The sequence below is a fragment of the Manacus candei genome, unplaced genomic scaffold, assembly GCF_025592945.1.
Source record: "Manacus candei isolate 608988 ecotype Guabito, Panama unplaced genomic scaffold, ASM2559294v1 h1tg000205l, whole genome shotgun sequence".
Lineage (NCBI taxonomy): Eukaryota > Metazoa > Chordata > Aves > Passeriformes > Pipridae > Manacus > Manacus candei.
In genome coordinates, this window is record NW_026138253.1 from 59,633 (window position 1) to 79,519 (window position 19,887).

A 19,887-nucleotide genomic window follows, 5' to 3' on the forward strand; every position below is an offset into this window, starting at 1 on the left:
GGCGGGGGCCCAACAGCGCGGGGGGACCCTCATGGTCGGGGGTCCCGCCACCCTTGGGGGTGAACCAGTGGGTTTTGGGAGGGGGGTCTCATCTCCCCCCCCGCCCCCCGTCGTCGGGGGTCCCAGCTCTTCCGGGGGGTCCATTCCCCCTGCGAGAGTCCCAGGGCTTTGGGAGGGGTCCGTCTTCCCCATCGCCCTGTGCGAGGTCGTTTGGGGGGGGTCCCAGGGGTTTGGGGGGAAATCCCAGGGATTTGGGGGGGCCCATCTCCCCATGAGGGGGACCCAGCCCTATGAGGGGGTCCCCATCGCTTCCTGGAGGGACTCAGGTGTTTGAGGGGAGATCCACCCCCACATGGGGTGGTCCCAGGAGTTTGGGGGGGTCCCCGTTTCCTCATGGGGGGGTTTCCCGGCGTTCCGGTGGACCCCACTGGGAGGGTCCCAGAAGTTTGGTGGGACCCCATATCCCATCATGGGAGGCTCCAGGCATCCGAGGGGGAGTCTCATCCTGGCCATGGGACACGTCCCAGGAGTTTCGGGGGTCCCATCGCTCCTTCCCACCGCCCCCCCCCCGACTCTCCCTGGCTGTGCCCGGCGATGGAACCGGCCCGGCCATCCGGGCTCCTCTCCTCCCCCACCCCCCGCCCCCCCCCAATTCCTGGAGCGGACCCAGGGCCCGGCCCCCGCCCCCCTCCCCCGCCCGGGCCCCCCCGTCCCTCCCCCCCATTCCAGCGCCATCCCGGGCGGCCGCGGGAACTCGGGAGTCCGGCGGGAACCCCCCCACCCCGACCCGACCGTGGGGACCCCCGTGTCCGGGACACCCCCAGACGGGACCCCACATCCGGCGAGGGAACCCTGGAGCCCGGGACATCCCCGAGGGGACCCCAGCATCCGGCGGGGGGGCTCCGGCCTCTGGGACACCCCCAGAGGAGACCCCGCATTCTGCGAGGGGACCCCGGAGCCCGGGAGACCCCCGGAGGGGGACCCTCGGCCTCGGGGCTTGGAGGGGGTCTGGGAGCCCCTTGAGAGGGGTCCAGGAGAGCCCCAAGAGGGCCCCAGACATCTGGGATCCCCCCAGGAGAGGACCCAGGCATCTGGGACCCCCTCAAGGGTCCCAGGCCTCCGGGAGAACCTCCTGAGGGACCCCAGGGTCCGGGACCCCCCCCCCCCCGAGGGGTCCCTGGCGTCCGGCCCTGAGCTCTCGCCCCTCGCGGGGCCGGGGTCGGGGGTCCCGGGGGTCCCGCGGCCGGGGGTCGCCATGTGGCGCTGGGAGGGGCTCTGGGTGGTGGCGCTGGCGGCGCTGGCGGCGCTGGGGGGGCGCGGGGGGGGCGCGGCCGTGGCCCGCGAGCGCTTCAAGGTGGTCTTCGCCCCTCTGATCTGCCGGAGGACGTGTCTGAAGGGGCTGTGCCGGGACTCGTGTCAGCCCGGCTCCAACATGACCCTGATCGGAGAGAACGGGCACGCGGCAGACACCCTGACCGGGTCCGGCTTCAGAGTGGGTGAGTGGCACCGGGACAGGGGTGGGGACATGGGCACAGGGACAGGGACACCGGGGCAGGGGTGGGGACATGGGCACAGGGATGGGGACATGGCCAACATGCTGACTGGGTCCAGCTCCCGAGCGGGTGAGTGACACCAGGACAGGGGTGTGAACGTGGGGACAGGATGACACAGGAGTGGGGACAGAACTGGGACAGCACCAGGACTGAGATGAGGATGGGGACAGGGATGGGACGGGGTGGGACAGTGGTGGGGACAGGGTTGTGTATAGGGCCCAGGACAAGGACAGGAACAGGACAGGGGCAGTGTGGGATGGAGATAGGGATGGGAATGAGAACCATGGGGATGGGGATAGGATGGCACAGGGATAGGGTGGGACAAGGACTTCGGGGGACCCTGCAGGGGCCAAAGGAGGTGCAGGAGGGGTCTGGGGGCCTTTGGGAAGGGCTTGGGAGGATTCAGGGGGGTTCAGGGGATCTCAGGGCTCAAGGCATTAGGGAGGCTTGAGGGGGTCTGGGGGGGCTCAGGGAGTTTGGGGGGCTCGGGAGGATCTGGGGGGTTAAAGGGGGGTTGGGGAGGGCAGGGGGGCTCAGTGGATTTGAGGGGCTCTGTGTGACCCCTGTTCTGCCCCCACAGTGGTGTGTCCCCTGCCCTGCATGAACGGGGGCCAGTGCAGCTCCCGCTCCCACTGTCTGTGCCCCCCCAACTTCACCGGCCGCTTCTGCCAGGTCCCCGCGGGGGGGCGTGGGGGGGGACCCCCCCCACCGCCGCCTCCCGCTCCCCCTGATGCCCCTCCCGAGCCCCCCCCGGGCTCCAAGGTCGCCGTTTACGCTGTCCAGGTCATTGCCGATGGCCCGGGGGGGGCAGCGGCCCCCCCCCGAGCCTCCCCCTGGGGCAACCCATGGCGGGGGGCACGGCGGGGGGCACGGGGGGGGACACGTCAGCCACGCCACCTTCGTGGTGCCCCTGGGGCCCGGGCACCACTCATCTGAAGGTACCGGGGGCTGGGGGAGCTCAGGGGTGTGGGAGGGGATCTTGGGGGGCAGGGGGTCCTGGGGGTCACATGTCTGGGGGTGCCCATACCAGGGGTCCTGGGGGGTCCTACAGGTGCCTGTCAGGGGGTGCTGGGGGGTCCCAGGTGTCAGTGCCTCCAGCACAGATGCTGGGTTTGGGGGCCCAGGAGGTCCTGGGGTGCCCATGCTGGGGGGGTCCCAGGGTACCAGTGCTGTGTTTGGAGGTTCAGGGGGTCCCAGGTGCCCGTGCCAGGGGTCCCAGGGTGCCAGTGCTGGGTTTAGGGGCTCCCAGGGTGCTGGTGCCGGGTTTTGGGTTTGGGGGTCCCAGGTGCTGCTGCCCCCAGCGCAGGTGCCGCCGCCGCTGGTGAACGTGCGGGTCCATCACCCCCCCGAGGCCTCGGTGCAGGTTCACCGGATCGAGCCACAGCCCCCCGAGGGGGCCCCCCGGGGCAGTGGGGGGCTCCTGGCACACCCCGCCCAGCCCCCCGCAGGCAGCAAACCCCCTGCGCCCCCCCGGCCCCACACCCACAAACCCCTGGGCCGCTGCTTCCAGGAGACCCTGCCCAAGCACTCGGTGAGTGGAGAGCTGGGGGGGCCTGGGGGGATTTGGGGTTCAGGGGGTTGTTGGGGATGCAGGGCAGTATTGAGGGGGGCTGGTGGGCATGGAGGGCTGGGAGATTTGGGGTTTCAGGGCTTGTCTGGGTGTGCAAGGGGGATTTTTAGGGCTTCGGGGGTGTATTTGGAGATGCTGACCCCCCCACACCTGCCCAGTGCAGCAGTAACCCCCTCCCCAGGCTCACCAAGCTCTAAGATTGCTGCTGGGGGTCCTCAGGAGTCCCTGGGAGTGCAGGGAGTGTCTGTTTGGGTGGAGGGTGTCAGGGGTATTTAGGGTGTTGAACTCCCTACCCCAATTCCCCCCCCAGTGCGGCAGCAACCCCCTCCCGGGGCTCACCAAGCTCGAGGATTGTTGTGGCAGCATCGGCAGCGCTTGGGGCCAGAGCAAGTGCCACAAGTGCCCCCACCTGCAGGGTGAGTGTGGACCCCCTGAACTCCCCCAGCCCCACCTGCAGGGTGAGTGGGAACCCCCCTTTCCACCCCCAGGCCCCTCAAACCCCCAGATTCCCCTACCCAGGAATTCCTCCCACCCACACGTTGGAGACACCCCACACCATCCTGGGAAAACCCCCCCGACCCAGGGAACCCTTCCTCACGTGTCCCCAGTAGGACCCTCCCCCAGGGACCCCCCACCCCAGGCAGGGCCAGGCATCCAGGAGCCCCCCTAAGCCCCCCCCCACCTCAGGGCCCCACAGGTCCCCCCTGCTCCAGGGGGGACCCAGATGTCCCACCCCCCGTGTCCCCCCGGTGCTGGGGGTGACGGGGGGTTCTGGGGGTGTTGCAGGGTCGGGGTCCCCGAAGGCGGCGCGGGGGGAGCGCGGGGGCGACTGCCCCCAGGGCTACAAACGGCTCAACAGCTCCCACTGCCAGGGTACGGGGGGCATGGGGAGGGCGTGGGGGGAACGGGGAGGGCGTGGGGGGGCACGGGGGGCGTGAGGAGGGAACACAGGGAGGGCGTAGGGGGCACGGGGAGGGCGTGGGGGGAACAGGGGGTGTGAGGGGGGAACACGGGGGGCACAGGGAGCATGTGGGGGGAACGTGTGTGTGTGAACGTCCAGTGGGCGTGTGAGGGGTGCGGGGGCTTGCACAGGGTGGTGTGTGGTGGGTGCAGGTGTGTTCACGCGTGTTCATGTGTGTCACAGACGGGTGTGCCCTGCCCAGCACGTGCAGGGGGTGTCAGGGAGCATGTGAGGCTCGGGGTTGTTCATACTTCTGTCACACCTGTGTCACACCTGTGTCACGTCTGTCAGACACCACTGGGTGTGTGGGGTCAGGGCTGTGTGGGATGGGTTCAGGTGTGTCCTACCCGTGTCAGGTGTGTCCTACCTGTGTCAGGTGTGTCCTACCCATGTCAGGTGTGTCATACCTATGTCAGGTGTGTCCTACCCGTGTCAGGTGTGTCCTACCTGTGTCAGGTGTGTCCTACCTATGTCAGGTGTGTCCTACCTGTGTCAGGTGTGTCCTACCCATGTCAGGTGTGTCATACCTATGTCAGGTGTGTCCTGCCTGGCTCAGGTGTGTTCTGCCTGTCACAGACATTAACGAGTGTGCCCTGCCCGGCGTGTGCCAGCCCGGCGAGTGCCGCAACACCCAGGGCAGCTTCCGCTGCTCCTGCTCAGCCGGGCACGTCCTGGGACCCTCCCGGAGCCAGTGCCTGCGTATGGGGGGTCCTGGGGGATAATGGGGGAGCTGGGGGTCCTGGGGGTGCATGGGGGGTTGGGGGTCCTGGGGCCCCCCGGAACCAGTATCTGTGTACAGGGATGGCTGGGTTGGGGTCTCTTGGTGGTCCCTGGAGGAGTCACTGAGAGGGCTGAGACCCTCCCCCCAGGAGTGTAACTCAGCAAGGAGTGGGGGCTCTGGAGGTTTGGGGGGTTTGGGGGGTCTCTGGGCGGTCTCTGAGGGTGCTGACACCCCCCTCTCCCCCCTCCCGCAGCGGAGCCAGGTGAGGAGCGGGGTCTGTGCTTCCGGCTGGTGTCGGGGGCACAGCAGTGCCAACACCCCCTGCCCACCCGCCTGACGCGCCGGACCTGCTGCTGCAGCGTGGGCAAGGCCTGGGGGGGCCGCTGCCAGCGCTGCCCCCCCGACGGCACCGGTACAGAGGGGTCACGGGGGCTGGGGGGGCCCAGGGGGGCTGCTGTCAGCACTGCCCCCCCCGATGGCACCGGTATGGGGGAGGTCACGGGAGTCTGGAGGAGCCACTGCCCCCCGACAGCCTTGGTTTGGGGGTGCAGGGGCAGTGTGGGGGAGCCCAGCCCCATGTGGGGGCCCCCGGTCCCACTGTGCCCCCCCGATGTGTTCAGGGCCATCTGCCCCTCACAATCCAAGGGGGTCCTGGTGGTGTGTGAGGGGTGATGGGAGCCGGGGGGATCCCATCCTGGTTTGAGGGTCCCCCCCGAGACCCTCCTGACCCCCCGGTGCCCCCCAGCTGCATTCAAGGCCATCTGCCCGGCGGGGAAGGGGTACCACGTCCTCACATCCCACCAGACCCTCACGATCCAGGGCGAGAGCGACTTCACCCTCCACATCCAACCCGACGGGACCCCCGAGCGGCCTCCCCGGCCCCCCCCACCCGTCCCCAGCCCTGCGCCACCCGACGTGCCCTCGCCATCAGGTCGGGCACCCCCCGCGCCCCCTGTGAGCCCCCCGTGCCCCACATGTCCCCTGGGGTCCCCCCCAGTCCCTGTTTCCCTCCCAGTCCTTATCCCTCCTTCCCCCATGTCCCCTGGGGGATCATCCTATGTCCCCCTGGACTCTCATGACCTCTCCTTGTGCCCCCCCAACTCCCCTGGGGGGCCCCCATGTCCCTGTGACTCCCCCAAGTCCCCATAAGTCCTCTGTGTCCCCCACCATGTCCCCTGGGGTTCCTTGTGCCCACCCCGGTCCCTGTGTCTCCCCCCATGTTCTGGGGTTCTTTGTGTCCCCTTCCATGTCCCTCATCCCCCCATCCCCGTCCTCCCCACAATGCCCCTCCATGTCCCTCATCCCCCCATCCCCGTCCTCCCCACAATGCCCCTCCATGTCCCTCATCCCCCCTCCCATGTCCCCTGTGCCCCCCCGTGTCCCTCCCCTCCCCTCCATGACCCTGGACCCCCCCGGGGTCACTCATGTCCCCCTGTGACCCCCTGTTTTGTGTGTTCCCCCCCCCCACCCCATGGTGGGGGGGTAGTTTGGGGTCTCACCGCCCCCTCCCCCCACAGCTGTGACCCCCCCGGCCATGGTGAGTGTGGGGGGTGGGGGGGACAGAGACATTGGGGGGGTGTTGGGGGGGATGTGAGGGCACGGGGGGACATGGGGGTGGGCATGGGAGGGGACATTGGGGGAAGTTGGGGGGAACACGGGGGGGAAAAGGGGGGACAAGCACGATGGGGAGGGACTCGGGAGGCACGGGGAACTGGGGGGGTCCTGGGGGGCTATGGAGGGACTGGGGGCTTTGGGGGTTGTCCTGGGGTCTGGGGGGGCTGGGGGGAGGGTGGGGGAGCAGAGGGGACATCTGTGTCCCCCTCCCAGCTCCCGGCATTCCTGAGCCCCTCGGAGGAGCAGGGCCTGGAGCAGCCCCCGGGGAGCAGTGACCTCCCCCGGTACCCTGGTAAGGGGGAGACAAGGGGGGGGACAGGGGAGGGACAGGAATGGGGACACGGGGGGGACATGGAGGGGATGGGGGGGCCTTGGAGCCCTGGGGGGCAGGGGATAGGGATGGGACAGGTTGGAAACTGGGAGGGGATGGGGACATGGATGGGGATGTGGATGGGGATATGGATGGGGACGTGGATGGGGACATGGATGGGGATGTGGATGGGGACATGGATGGGGATGTGGATGGGGATATGGATGGGGATGTGGATGGGGATGTGGATGGGGACGTGGATGGGGATGTGGATGGGGATGTGGATGGGGCCAGGGTGGGCCAGGACAGACGTGTCCCAGGCACAGAGAGGAGGGGACAGGGACACGGGGACCAGAATGGGCTGGGGTCAGTTTGGGGACATGAACGGGGACAAGGACAAGGATGGGAACAAGGGCTGGGCTGGGGTGGGACGCACACGGGGAGAGGGCCCCTGTGGGGTCCCTGTGGGCTCCGTGTCCCTGTGCCCCTGTCCCACGGCGTGTCCCCAGCGCTGGTGGCCCGGCCCACGCCGGCCCCGCTGTGGCAGCTGCCCCCGGAGCAGCTGACCCGCAGTGCCGCCGAGATCGCGCCCACCCAGGTCACCGGTGAGGACCCCTGGACCCCCCTGGGACCCCCTGGACCACCCTGCGACCCCCTGGATCCCCAACACACCTGGGAGCCCCCTGGGGCCCACTGTGACCTGCTGAGATCCCCCTGACCCCCTTGGGACCTCCAGATTCCCTGGGACCCCCTGGGACTCCTTGGGACCCCCTGGGACCCTCCAGAAGCCCCAGACACCCCTGGGACCCCCAGACTCCCTGAGACCCCCTAGGAACCCTCCAGAGACCCCTGGGACCTACCCTTCGACCCCCAAGAGCCCCCTGGGACCCCCAGAACCCCCCAGAGACCCCTGGGACCTGCCCTTGGACCCCCAAGAGCCCCCTGGGACCCCCAGAATCCCCCAGTCTTCCCCAGACCTCCCTGGGACCCCCTCTAATACCATTTGGGACCCCTTGGAACCCCTCAATCCTTCTGGGATCGCCCTGAGATGCCCCTGAGACCCCCCCCCGAGCCCTCCTGTGACCCCCCTGGGACCTCGTGGGACCTTTTGGGACCTCCTGAGCCCCCCCCGAGCCCCCTTGTTCCCCCAGAGACGGACGAGTGCAAACTGAACCGGAACATCTGCGGCCCCGGGGAGTGTGTGATGGGCCCGGGGGGGTACAGCTGCCTCTGCTTCCCGGGGTACCGCTGGCACCCCCAGCGCCGCTACTGCACCGGTACGGGGGCACGGGGGGTCACACATGGTGACATGGTCTGACACAGGTGGGGACATGGGGGGTCATACACATGGTGACATGCTCTGACACACATGGGGACACGCTCTGACATGCTCTGCCACATGCAGTGACACACACAGTGACACACACGCTGACACGCTCTGCCACACGTGGTGACACACACGCTGACACGCTCTGCCACACGTGCACAGACGTGAACGAGTGCGAGGCCGAGCCGTGCGGCGCCGGGCGCGGTGTCTGCATGAACACGGGTGGCTCCTACACGTGTCACTGTCACCGCGGGTTCCAGCTGCGCCTGCACAAGGGGCTGCGCACCTGCACAGGTACGGGGGGCACGGGGGGGGCTGGGGTCACAGGGGTCACAGGGGGTATGAGGAGGGGGCACGGGGGTTGCGGGCGTCCCAAGGGTTATGGGTCACAAGGCCCTGGGGGGCACAGGGGGGCCATGGGGTCACAGGGGCCGTGGGGACACAGGGACACGGAGCCCAGGGAAGGGGTGGGGGACACTGTCGGGGACTGGGGACACTGTCTGGGACTGGGGACACGGGACAGGGTTGGAGACACGGGATGGGGTTGGAGACATGGGATGGGGTGGAGACACTGGCCGGGGTTGGGGACATTGGACACGGTTCAGGACATGGGCCAGGGTTGGGGCCAGGGTTTGTGACCCCGCGTGTCCCTGCAGACATCGACGAATGTGCCAAGGGCGACGTGTGCGGGGACGGCGGCACCTGCGCCAACGTCCCCGGGCACTACAAGTGCGAGTGTCACCCGGGGTACCGGCGCAAGGGCTCCCGGCCACCCCTCTGCGAAGGTGACACTGGGGGGGTGACGGGGGGGGACACTGGGTGGGGTCAGGGACACCAGGGTCAGGGGATCCTGCAGGCCCCCAGTACAGGATGCTGTGGGGTCCCCCCCATCCCCTGATGCCCCCCATGCCCCCCTGTCCCCCTCCCAGATATCAACGAGTGCCTGGATGTGGGGACGTGCCCCGAGGCCAAGTGTGAGAACCAGCCCGGGGGGTTCGTGTGCACCCCCTGCCCCCCCGGCTTCCGTGGCCTCAACGGCGCCTGCCTCGGTCAGCACCCCCAGGGGACCACCCAGGACCCTCCCAAACCCCCCAGGCCCCTTCCCTGAGACCCCCCGGGAACCCTGTGCAGCCCCCGGCTTCCATGGCCTCAATGTCCTGCCTCAGTCACCCCCCAGGGAGCCTGGGATCCCTTAGGACCCCTTTTCCTGGAGACCCCTTTAGCCTGGGGACTCCCTCCCCCATAACCCCACCCCAGAGACCCCAATATCCACATGTCCCGCACCCCGGGCCCCCCCTCAAGTCCTCCCCGGGGAACCTACCCCTGACTTCTCTCCCTGACCCAGAGCACCCCCAAGACTCTCACCCAGGGCCCCCATCCCTGTCCCCACCCCAGGACCCCCATCCCTGCTTCCCCCCAGGCCCCCCTTTGCCCCTCCAAGGCCCCCCCGGCCCCCAAAGCCCTCCCGGGGCTGACGGGGGTCGTGCAGATGTGAACGAGTGCGAGGCAGGAGGGCTCTGCCCCGGGGGGAGCTGCGTCAACACCCCCGGCTCCTACAAGTGCCAGTGCCCCCCCGGGCTGCAGCCGGCGCGGGACCCCCCCCGCTGCCAAGGTACCCCCGCATCGGGGGGGCTGGGGATGCACCCGGTGGGGACCCTCCCCTGCTGCCAAGGGACCCTCAGATCTGGGGGGGGCTGAGTGGGGTCGGGGGGGGGCATATATGGAGTTTGGGGGGAGTCTTTGGTCTGGGGGGGTCTCTGTGTGTGTGCATGGGGGGTCTGGGGGGTCTGGGAGGTGTCCGGGTGGGGGGTGTATACGGGGGGCGTGTCCGGGTGGGGGGTCCCGCACACGGGGGTCCCGTTTCCCCCCCCCAGACATCGACGAGTGCGAGTTCGCGGCCGCGTGTGTGGGCGGCGACTGCGTGAACACGGCGGGGTCGTACCGGTGCCTGTGCCCCCCCGGGTACGCGCTGCTGCACGGCCGCCGCTGCCAGGGTGAGTGCGGAGACCCCCCCGAACAGCCCCCGCACACAGCCCCCACAACAATCTCCTCCCAACACAGCTCCTGACCCCCCCCCAATACCCCCCACCCGTTCTCTGGGGCGTCCCTGGGGGGGGTGAGGGGAGGGGCCGTGGGGGTCCCCTGGGGGTCTCCCCGAGCATCGCACGAGCGCCGTGCCCCCCTTTCCCCCCCAGACATCGACGAGTGTGCGCTGGACCCCGGGCTGTGCCCCCCCCCCGGCACCTGCACCAACCTCGAGGGGTCGTTCAGCTGCCGCTGCCCCCCCGGCTACACTCCCGGCCCTGACGGGCGCCGCTGCCTCCGTGAGGGGGGGCCTGGGGGTCTGGGGGTGCCCCTGGGGGGTCTGGAGGGTCCCTGGGAGGTCAGGGGGGTCACGAAGGGTCTGAGGGCATTTCTGAGGGGTCCCTGGGGTTTTGTGGGGCTCCCTGGGGGTCGGGTGGGGTCTTTAGGGGGTTCCTGGGGCTGCACAAGAGCTTTTATGGGTCCGGGGTGTCCCCGGGGGTCTGGGGGGTGGTCCCTGGGAGGTCTCTGGGGGTCTTGGGGCTCAGGAGAGGGGGTCTCTGGGGGGGTCTTTGGGAGGTCCCTGGGGGGTCCCTGAGGTGTGTGTGGGGAGGTGTCTCCGGGAGGTCCCTGGGACTCTGGGGGGTCTCTGGGGTCCCCGTTGACGCCCCTTGCCTCCCCCCTGGCAGCTCGGGAGCCCCCCGCCCCCCGCAAGGAGTGTTACCTGAGCCTGGAGCTCCCCGTGTTCTGCGACGCCGTTTTGGGGACCAACGTCACGCGGGGGGAGTGTTGCTGCTCCGTGGGGGCGGGATGGGGGGACCTGTGCGAGGTGTACCCCTGCCCCCTGCCCTCCTCGGGTACGGGGGGCCCGGGGAGGGTCCTGGGGGGCCCGGGTTGGGGGCTGGGAGGTCACATACGGGGTCTACCCCTGCCCTCTCCTCTCCTCGAGTGCAAGGGGGAACCCTGGAGGGGCTCGGGTGTCCCCAGCCAGGTGTAACCCCATTTCCATCCCCTCTCTGGGGGGCTTCTGCACGTCTAAGGGGACTTGACCCCCCTTTGCCCTCCCAACCAAGTTTCTGGTGCTCTGTCCCGACAGGAGGGGGCTCTGAGGGTCCCGAGGGGCAGTTTAGGGTCTCCGGGGGCAGTCTGGGGGTCCCAGGGGTGGTCTGGGCGTTCAGGATCCCCCCTTTCACACCCCTGTCCCCCCCAGCCGAGTTCGTGGAGCTTTGTCCCGACGGGAGGGGCTTCATCCAGGACGACAACGGCCTCGACTACGGAGTCCCAGCGCACCGGGGTGAGACCCTCCCCCCCGGAACCCCCCCCGTGTGCCCCCGACCCCCAGGGGGGTCTCTGTGCCCTGAGGTCCCCCCTGTCCTGAGGGTCCCGGTGTCTCCAGGGGGGTCCCTGTCCCCCCGGGGGTGCCCTGGGGGGAGTCCCTGACCCCGAGCCCCCCGGGGTCCCCCCAGACATCGATGAGTGCGGGTTGTTCGGGGCCGAGATCTGCAAGGGGGGGAAGTGCGTGAACACCCAGCCGGGCTACGAGTGCTACTGCAAGGCGGGCTTCGACTACGACAGCGCCCTGCGCCAGTGCCTGGGTGAGGGGGCTGGGGGCCATGGGCGGGGGGCAAGCGGGGGGGCCCAGAAGGGCCCTGGGGTGTTGGGGGGTGTTTGGGGGTCCCTCAGCCTGCTGAGGGTCCCTGCAGAGCCGAGGGGATCCCTGGGAGGCCCTGCAGGTCCCCAGGGTGTTGGGGGACCCCCGGGGGTCTCCGTGCTGCCGAGGGGTCCCCACGAGCCCCCCCCGCCCCCCAGACGTGGACGAGTGCCTGGACGAGTCGAACTGCGTGGACGGGGCGTGCGAGAACACGCGCGGCTCCTTCCGCTGCACCTGCGGGCCGGGGGCGCGGTACCACCCGGGGCTGCGGCGCTGCCTCCCCCCCCCCCGAGCACGGTGAGACCCCCCCCGGGGCCGGGGCTGGGGGGTGTGCGAGGGGCACGGCCGTGCGATCCCCGCGGGCCCCCCGTGTGACCCCCCGACACCGACGAGTGCCGGGACCCCCGGGAGGGTGTTGGGGGTCCTACGGGGAGGCGTTTGGGGGTCCCTGACCTGTGTCCCCCCCGTGCCCACAGAACGCCCCCCCGGCCCGGAGCGGCCCCCCCCGGAGCGGCGGGACGTGTGCTGGCAGCGGCGGGGGGACGAGGGGGTCTGCGGGGCGCCCCTCGGGGGGGGGGCCCCTCACACTGGACGAGTGCTGCTGCCGGGGGGGGGCCGGCTGGGGCCCCCACTGCCGACCCTGCCCTCCCCGGCCCCCAGGTGACAGGGGGAGGGCTGGGGCGGGGTTGGAGGGGCGTGGCTGGTGGTGGGCGGGCTGTGGGGGGTCTTGGGAGGGGATTTGAGGGGGCTACAGGGGGGCTATGTGGTTCCTGGGGGGGATGTGAGGCATCTGGGGGAGTCCTGGGCGGGACAGGGAGGGGGTCTCTGAGAAGTTCCCGTGGGATTTGGGGTCCCTATGGGATTTGGGTGGTCTGGGGGATCCCTATGGGATTTGGGGGTCTCTATGGGATCTGGGGGAGCTGCTGAAGGTCCTGGGGGCAGGGAGTGCTGGGGTGGGGGACAGGGGGTGACATGGGGGTGGGGGTTGCCTGGGGGGCAGGGGATGATGTGGGGCTCTCCCCAGGCCTGCCCTGCCCCCCGTCACAGAGCGAGAGCAATTCCTTCTGGGATGTGAGCCCCCTTGGCCTGGAGGGGGCCCACAGAGGTGAGACCCCAAAACCTCTGGGACCCCCAACAATCCCGGGACCCCCAACAAACCCAGACCCCCAACACCCACCCCCTCCCAGGGCCCCCAAACCCCCTGGGAACCGCAAAGCCCCCGGGATCCCACCCTGGGACTGCCCAACCTTGGGACCCCAAACCTCAGCCCTGAGTCCCCCAGGGACCCCCCAGCCCTGGGATCCCTATCCCGGGCACCCCAAACCTTGGTCCTCCACCCCATGGGACCCCAGAAATTGTCTCTAGGCCCCTGTAACCAGGTCCCCCCAGCTTGGGCCCCCAGCTCCCCCCACGTCCCTTAAAGCTGGGGTCCTCCTGCCCTGGGCCCCCCAGCTCCCTCCGTGCCTCCCACCCCAGGCCCCCCAGCCCCCTTGTGCCCCCCCAGGTGACGACAGCTCCGAGGAAGACTCTGCTGAATGTCCCTGTCCCGGGGGAGTCCCTGGTCGCTGCCTCCGCTCCCCCCGGGGACTCTGCGAGTGCCCCCCCGGCTTCCAGCCAGACCCCACCCGCACCCGCTGCCTCGGTGAGACCCCCTCCCAAAACGGGGACCCCCAAACCCTGCTGGGACACCCTGAATGCCTGGGGACCCCCCAGACCCTGGGGTCCCAGGCGTGGGAGGGGGGTAGGGGGTCAGGACTCCCCCTACTCCAGGGTCCCCACATATTGGGATCCCTGGGGGGAGTTTGGGGGTCCCCAACGCCACAGACACCAACAGGTGCTGGGGCTCTGAGGGGAGGTTTGGGGGTCCCGAGGCGGTATTTTGGGGTTCTTGACCTGTGTCTCCCACCGCCCAGACATCGATGAGTGCCGGGACCCCCGGGGGGGCCCCCGCTGCCCCCGTGAGCGCTGCATCAACACGAGCGGCTCCTTCCGCTGTGCCTGCAAAGCCGGGACTGCCCGGGCCCGGCCCGGGGGGCTTTGTCTCCCCCAGCGCCGCTGACCCCCCCCCAGGACCACCCGGGGGGGCTCTGACTGCCCCAGCGCCGCTGACCCCCCCTGGGTCCCCTGGGACCCCCTCGGACCTCAATAAAGGACGTGGGGGAACGGCCCCGGCGCTCTGCCTGGATGGGGTGGGGTGGGGGTGCTGGAGGGGATTTGGTGGGATGGCGGGGATTTGGGGGGGCACTGCGGGGAGATTTGGTTGGGCCCTTGGGAGGATTTGGGGGGACAGGGAGGGGGTCTGGGCGGAACTGGGGGGAGATTGAGGCACTGGCAGGAGCAGAGAGGGGATTTGGGGAGGAATTGTGGCGATTTGGGGCACTTTGGGAGGTGGTTGGGGGAGATGGGGGCGCTTGGGGCGGGATTTGGGGGGGAACCTGAGGGGGAGTTGGGGGCAATTCAGGGCCGTTTGGGATGAAATCGGGGGCATTTGGGGGTGAGATGGGGACGTTGGGGCGATTCGGGGGCGGGGCCCGGGGGACCCTCCCACAGGCCGCGCCCACCCGGCAGATCCCGCCCCCCGCCCAAAAATCCGAGCACCGCCCACGGCGGCCACGCCCCTTCTTAGCTCCGCCCGCTTTATCCGCCTCGCCCCGCCCATTCCGCCCATTCCGCCCTCAGCTCCCGTCCAATCGCGGCCCGCGCCGCCGCAGGCCCCGCCCCCTCCCGTCGTGCCCCGCGCTGCCCGCGCCGGCGGCGGCCTCGGTGAGGGGCGGGGGGGACCCGGCGGGGTTGGGGGGATCCTAGGGGGGTTCGGGGGGTCCCGGGGCCGTGGGGCCGGCGGGAGGGGAGGCTCCGGGCCGGCGGTGGGGTCCGGGGGGTCCCTGAGGGTTCCCGCCGCTTTGGGGATTCCGCGGGGGGCGGGTCCGTCCCGGTTCCCGCAACCCCGGGGTCTCCCCCACACACCCCCAGAGCCCCCGACCCCCTCCCTGCCCCTGTGCCACCCCCCGACCTTGCGCCCCCATAAGCCCCCCGTTCCCTGTGCCCCCCCAGCCCCCTCCATGGGTTCGGGCTCGGCCAGAAGCTGCTGTTCCCCCTGACCCCCCAGCCCCCTCTGTGACCCCGCCTTGGCCCCCCTCCCGTACCCGCTCTGGGCCTCAAGCTCTGGAGGAGGTCCTGTGACCCCTCGAACCCCCTGGACTCCCCATTTTTGTCCCTCTGACCCCTCCCACTCCTCCCCAGGCCCCACCACGGTGCTGAAGCCATGGCAGAGAGCTCTGTCCCTGCTCTGTGCCCACCGTGGTGGGGCTGAGCCCCTGAACCCTGGGACACCCTAAACCACCCTGTAGCCCCATAAATCCCCATTCCCCCTGCAGGCCCCAGGATGGGGCTGAAGCCGTGGCAGAAGGCACTGTTCCCGCTCCGCTCCGTGGCCGCCGTGATCCGGCTGTTCGAGGCCGAGCTGCGCCAGCCCGAGCCCGACCTGGTGCTGCTGTCGCTGGTCCTGGGGTTCGTCGAGCACTTCCTGGCCGTGAACCGCGTCCTACCCACCAACGTCCCTGGGGTCACCTTCGAGTCCCGCCCGGGGCCGGACCCCCAGACCCGCCTGTACTTCCCGGTGGCCGAGCTGTCCATCGTGGCCGCGCTCTACGCCCGGTTCACGGCCCAGATCCGGGGGGCCGTGGACCTGTCCCTGTACCCCCGGCCCGACGGCTGCTCCTCCCGGGAGCTCGTGCGCAAGGTGTCCGATGTCATCTGGAACAGCCTCAGCCGCTCCTACTTCAAGGACAGGGCCCACATCCAGTCCCTCTTCAGCTTCATCACTGGTATGGGGGGCTGAGGGGGTGCTGGGGGGTCACACGGGGTCATGGGGTGACACCTGGAACAGCCTCGGCCGCTCCTGCTTCAAGGGCCCCACCCACATCCAGTCCCTCTTCAGCTTCATCACCCATGAGGGGAGTGGGGGGTCCCTGATCCTCCCTGTGCCCCCCCAGGGATGAAGCTGGGCAGCTCCTGGGGCCGTGGCTGGGCCTGCCAAGTGCTGGGGGGGCTCTCTGGGGGTGTCCCAGCCCCCCCGAGCCCCTGTGTCCCCCCCAGGTACGAAGCTGGACAGCTCAGGGGTGGCCTTTGCCGTGGTCGGGGCCTGCCAGGTGCTGGGGCTGCCGGACGTGCACCTGGCGCTGAGCGAGGACCACGCCTGGGTGGCCTTCGGGGCCGGAGGGGCCCAGACCGCCGAGGTCACCTGGCATGGGAAGGGCAACGAGGACAGGAGGGGACAGCCCGTGCAGGCCGGGGTGGCAGAGAGGGTACGGGGGGCACGGGGAGGGAGGGGACACACGGGGGGCTGAGAGGGTATGGGGGACAGGAAGGGAGGACTGGGGGACAGGGGCATAAGGACAGGGACCGGGGGGATCTATGGGGACAGAGGAGACCCAGGGGACTGTGGGGTCTGAGGATAGGGGTGGACAGGGGAGTCCCCAGGGCAGGTGGGGATGCTGGGGAGCTCTGGGGACAGAAGATGCCCCCAGCACAGGGGTGGGGGGTGGGGGGAGGCACAGGTGGATGTGTCCTTGTGTCCCTCATGTCACCTGTGTCACTGTGCCCCCCATGTCCCCCAGAGCTGGCTGTACCTGAGGGGTTCATTCCTGGGTGGGGGGCACAGGTGGAGGTGTCCCTGTGTCACCCGTGTCCCCCATGTCTCCTGTGTCCCCTGCCCAGAGCTGGCTGTACCTGAAGGGCTCGTACCTGCGCTGCACAAGGCACATGGAGGTGGCGTTTATGGTCTGTGCCATCAACCCGTCCATCGACGGCCACACCGACAGCCTGGAGCTGCTGCAGCTGCAGCAGGTGGGGCAGGAGGGGCACAGGGACAGCCTGTGGGGCAGGGGGGGCACAGGGACAGCCTGGAGCTGCTGCAGTGGGTGTGGGGCAGGGGGCACAGGGACAGCCTGGAGCTGCTGCAGTGGGTGTGGGGCGGGTGTCCCCTCTCACACCTCTCTCTCCTCTGCAGCGCCTGCTCTGGTTGCTTTATGACATGGGGCACCTGGACAGGTGAGAGGGACCCCCGACCTGCCTTGGGGCTGCCCCCCAACCTGCCTTGGGGCTGCCCCCCAACCCGCTGTGGGGCTGCCCCCCACCTGCCCCACAGGTACCCCATGGCCCTGGGGAACCTGGCGGACCTGGAGGAGCTGGAGCCGACCCCGGGCAGACCTGACCCCCTCACCCTGTACCACCAGGTGAGCCAGGGTGGGGGGTCGTGTGGAGCCCAGGAGTGAGCCCAGGTGGGCACTGACCTCCCCCCCATCGCCCTCAGGGCATCCAGTCCGCCCGCACCCACTACAACAACGAGCACATCTACCCCTACCTGTACCTGGCGGGGTTCCACTGCCGCAACAAGAACGTCAAGGAGGCCCTGCAGGCCTGGGCTGACACGGCCACCGTCATCCAGGAGTGAGCGGGGGGGCCTTGGGGGGACCCCTGGGGGTCCAACCCTCACTGTGGGCCGGGCTGGGGGGCTCCCTCCTCCTGTGAGGCTTGGGGGGGTGGGGTCAGGGCAGGGGGACTCTTAGGGGTCCATATCCCCCCTATGGCTGTGGGGTGTCCTGGGCCCCCCACAGGCACCTCCGAGGCCGAGGCCAGGGAAGGGGGGGCCCTGCCCAGGGCCTGGCTCTCGGGGGTTCCCCCACCCTCTGCAGGCTCTGTGACCCTTTTAGGGGTCCCCAGCCCTGCCCACGGCTGTGGGGCAGCCCCTCAAGCCCTGTGTGCCCCCCACCACCATGGGGCAGCCTCTCAAGCCCCCCTGTGCCCCCCCAGCTACAACTACTGCCGGGAGGACGAGGAGATCTACAAGGAATTCTTCGACGTGGCCAACGACGTCATCCCCAACCTGCTCAAGGAGGCGGCGGCCGAGCCCCCCCCGGGGGCTGAGGTGGGACCCCCGGGTTTGGGGGCACCCTGGGGGGGGGGGCCCTGCCCAGGGTGGGTGTCCCTGCTGTGTTTGGGGGGGTGGGGGTACATGGGGGGTGCATTTTGGGGTGTTTGTGGGGTGCCCCATGTTCAGAGGTCCCTGTTTAGGGTGTCCAGGCGGGTGTCCCACAGCTGGGGCTTCCCCACATTTGGGGGGTCCCTATTGGGGTGCCCCAGGTGTTGTCCCATACCTAGGGCTCCCCATTCAGGAGGTCCAAGAGGGAGCCCCACATCTGGACTGGGGGGCCCAGGGGTTACCCCACATCTGGGGGAGCCGAAGTTGTGAGTCCCCGTTGGAGTGTCCCTGATGTGCCATGTTTTGCGGTGCCAGGGCGGGGGTGGCTCTGTCCCCATTTGTGGGGTCCTTCCCTCCTCGGGGGTCCCCCCTGACTCTGTGCTCTGCAGGGGGCCCCCGGGGGGCTCCCGGCACTGCAGGACCCCGAGTGCTTCGCCCACCTGCTGCGGTTCTACGACGGGATCTGCCGGTGGGAGGAGGGGAGCCCCACCCCGGTGCTGCACGTGGGCTGGGCCACCTTCCTCGTCCAGTCCCTCGGCCGCTTCGATGGCCAGGTGAGGGCTTTGGGGGGATCCCGAGGGTGTCTGGGGGGTCCTGGGTGGGCTCTGGGATTCCTCATGTCCTCCTGGGGGTTCCCAATTACCTCTGGGGGATCTCCAGGGTCCCCCCGATAACCTTCAGGACCCTCTGAGCCCCCATCTGTCCCCCCATGACCCCCCAGGTGCGGCAGCAGGTGACGCTGCTGTCGGAGGACCCGGCCCCCCCCGAGGCGGAGCTGGGGGGCCCCGAGGACCCCCGGGACTGCCGACGCCGCGGCCCCCGCCGCGAGTCCAAGCCCGAGGAGCCGCCGACCCCCAAGAAGGGCGGGGAGCGCCGGCCTCCCCCCCGCGCCCCCCGGCCCGAGGAGACGCCGCCCGCTCCCCCCGCGGCCCCGCCGGCCCCCGCGCCCCCCGCGCCGCCCCCCGCGCCCCCCCCGGGGCCGGTGCTGCGCTTCCGCTCGCAGAAGATGCGCGGGATGAAGGAGCTGCTCCGCGCGGCCAAAGTGAACTCAAGTGCCATCAAACTGCAGCTCACGGCGCAGTCCCAGGTGCAGCCGCGCCGCCCCCGCGCCCCCCCCCGGCGCCTACCCCCTGCCCTTCCTCAAGAGACCCCGCAAGGGCTCCTAGGGGACCCCGAAATCCCAGCGGGGGAACCCAAAAACCTGCCCCCAACACCCACCCCCTGCCCTTCCTCAGGAGACTCCGCAAAGGATCGTAGGGGGCCCCAAAATCCTGGGGGGGGACCCAAAAACCCGGTCCTGAATCACCCCACTGTGCCTGAAACAGGAGCCCACCTCTGAGACCCCAAGTCCTGTCCAGTCCCTCCTCCCCTTCCTCAGGACACCACAAAAGGGCTTGTGGGGGACCCAAAAAACCCAGCCCCAAACTCAGGGGGAACCCCCAGACCTGCCCCTGACACCCCTGTCCTTCCTCAAGAGACCCCAAAAAAGGGCTGAGAACTCCCTTTAGAGTGCAGTGAGGGCAGAGGGGTGGACTGGGGGTGGAGGAGTTGGGGGGGCTGGTTGGGGTGCGGGGGGGCTCGGGGGGCTTTGGGGAACTTTGGGTGCGGGGGGGGGGCTCGAGCGAAGCATTGAGGGACTCAGAGCTCAACGCGAGGCATTTGAGGCGTCCCGGATTTGGGGGACTCGGGGGGGGGGACTCGGGGAAAAACCCGGGGGTATCCCCCCCAAACAATAAAGTGTGTCTGTTTGTACCGAGCGCCTCGTTCTTTGGGGTCAGAACCCCCCTTTGGGACCCAGAACCCCCCTTTGGGGCCGGGGGGTTTGGGGGCGGTTCCCATGAGCCCCCGCGCGGGCGGGGTGAGCTCTCGGCTAAACTCCCGCGATGCTTCGGGCGAGGTTTCGGCGGGACGTGCGACCGCCCGCCTCCCACCACTGTCTCCGCCAATCAGCGTGCACCTTCCCTGAGCGACAGCGGGGCAGCCAATCAGGTACGTCCAGGCGATCGCCCAATGAGGGCGCAGGTAGGTGCGCACGTCACCGCTGCCCGGCACGGGGTCTCCCACCGCCCCCACCCAGGGGCGCGAGGCGGGGCTGCGCGCAGCCAGTGGCGACGGAGCTTTTGCGTTTGGCCCTGCCCTCCGCCGCACCGCCCAATCGGCGCTCGCCCCGCGCCCTCC

General features: G+C 69.9%; 2 protein-coding genes across 2 annotated transcripts; both read left to right on the forward strand.

Annotated features, from left to right (window-relative positions):
* Nucleotides 1-729: 729 nt before the first annotated feature.
* LTBP3 (latent transforming growth factor beta binding protein 3) lies at nucleotides 730-13,819 on the forward strand. Its single transcript, XM_051774533.1, is given in 28 exon segments — nucleotides 730-1,496; nucleotides 2,134-2,374; nucleotides 2,436-2,491; nucleotides 2,855-3,084; nucleotides 3,434-3,539; nucleotides 3,910-3,996; nucleotides 4,661-4,783; nucleotides 5,059-5,217; nucleotides 5,551-5,948; nucleotides 6,633-6,711; nucleotides 6,810-7,334; nucleotides 7,881-8,006; nucleotides 8,219-8,350; nucleotides 8,713-8,841; nucleotides 8,986-9,105; nucleotides 9,546-9,668; nucleotides 9,931-10,050; nucleotides 10,252-10,380; nucleotides 10,768-10,935; nucleotides 11,289-11,372; nucleotides 11,545-11,673; nucleotides 11,888-12,026; nucleotides 12,206-12,245; nucleotides 12,247-12,309; nucleotides 12,311-12,389; nucleotides 12,754-12,834; nucleotides 13,234-13,371; nucleotides 13,643-13,819. Coding segments are annotated over 28 exon segments (4,191 nt in total). The 5' UTR covers nucleotides 730-1,255; the 3' UTR covers nucleotides 13,789-13,819.
* A 733-nt stretch (nucleotides 13,820-14,552) lies between these two features.
* On the forward strand, nucleotides 14,553-19,010 carry MEN1 (menin 1). Its single transcript, XM_051774527.1, is given in 10 exon segments — nucleotides 14,553-15,553; nucleotides 15,825-16,033; nucleotides 16,446-16,574; nucleotides 16,738-16,778; nucleotides 16,876-16,963; nucleotides 17,041-17,177; nucleotides 17,541-17,655; nucleotides 18,099-18,263; nucleotides 18,431-18,819; nucleotides 18,821-19,010. Coding segments are annotated over 10 exon segments (1,770 nt in total). The 5' UTR covers nucleotides 14,553-15,111; the 3' UTR covers nucleotides 18,876-19,010.
* The last annotated feature ends 877 nt before the right edge of the window (nucleotides 19,011-19,887 follow it).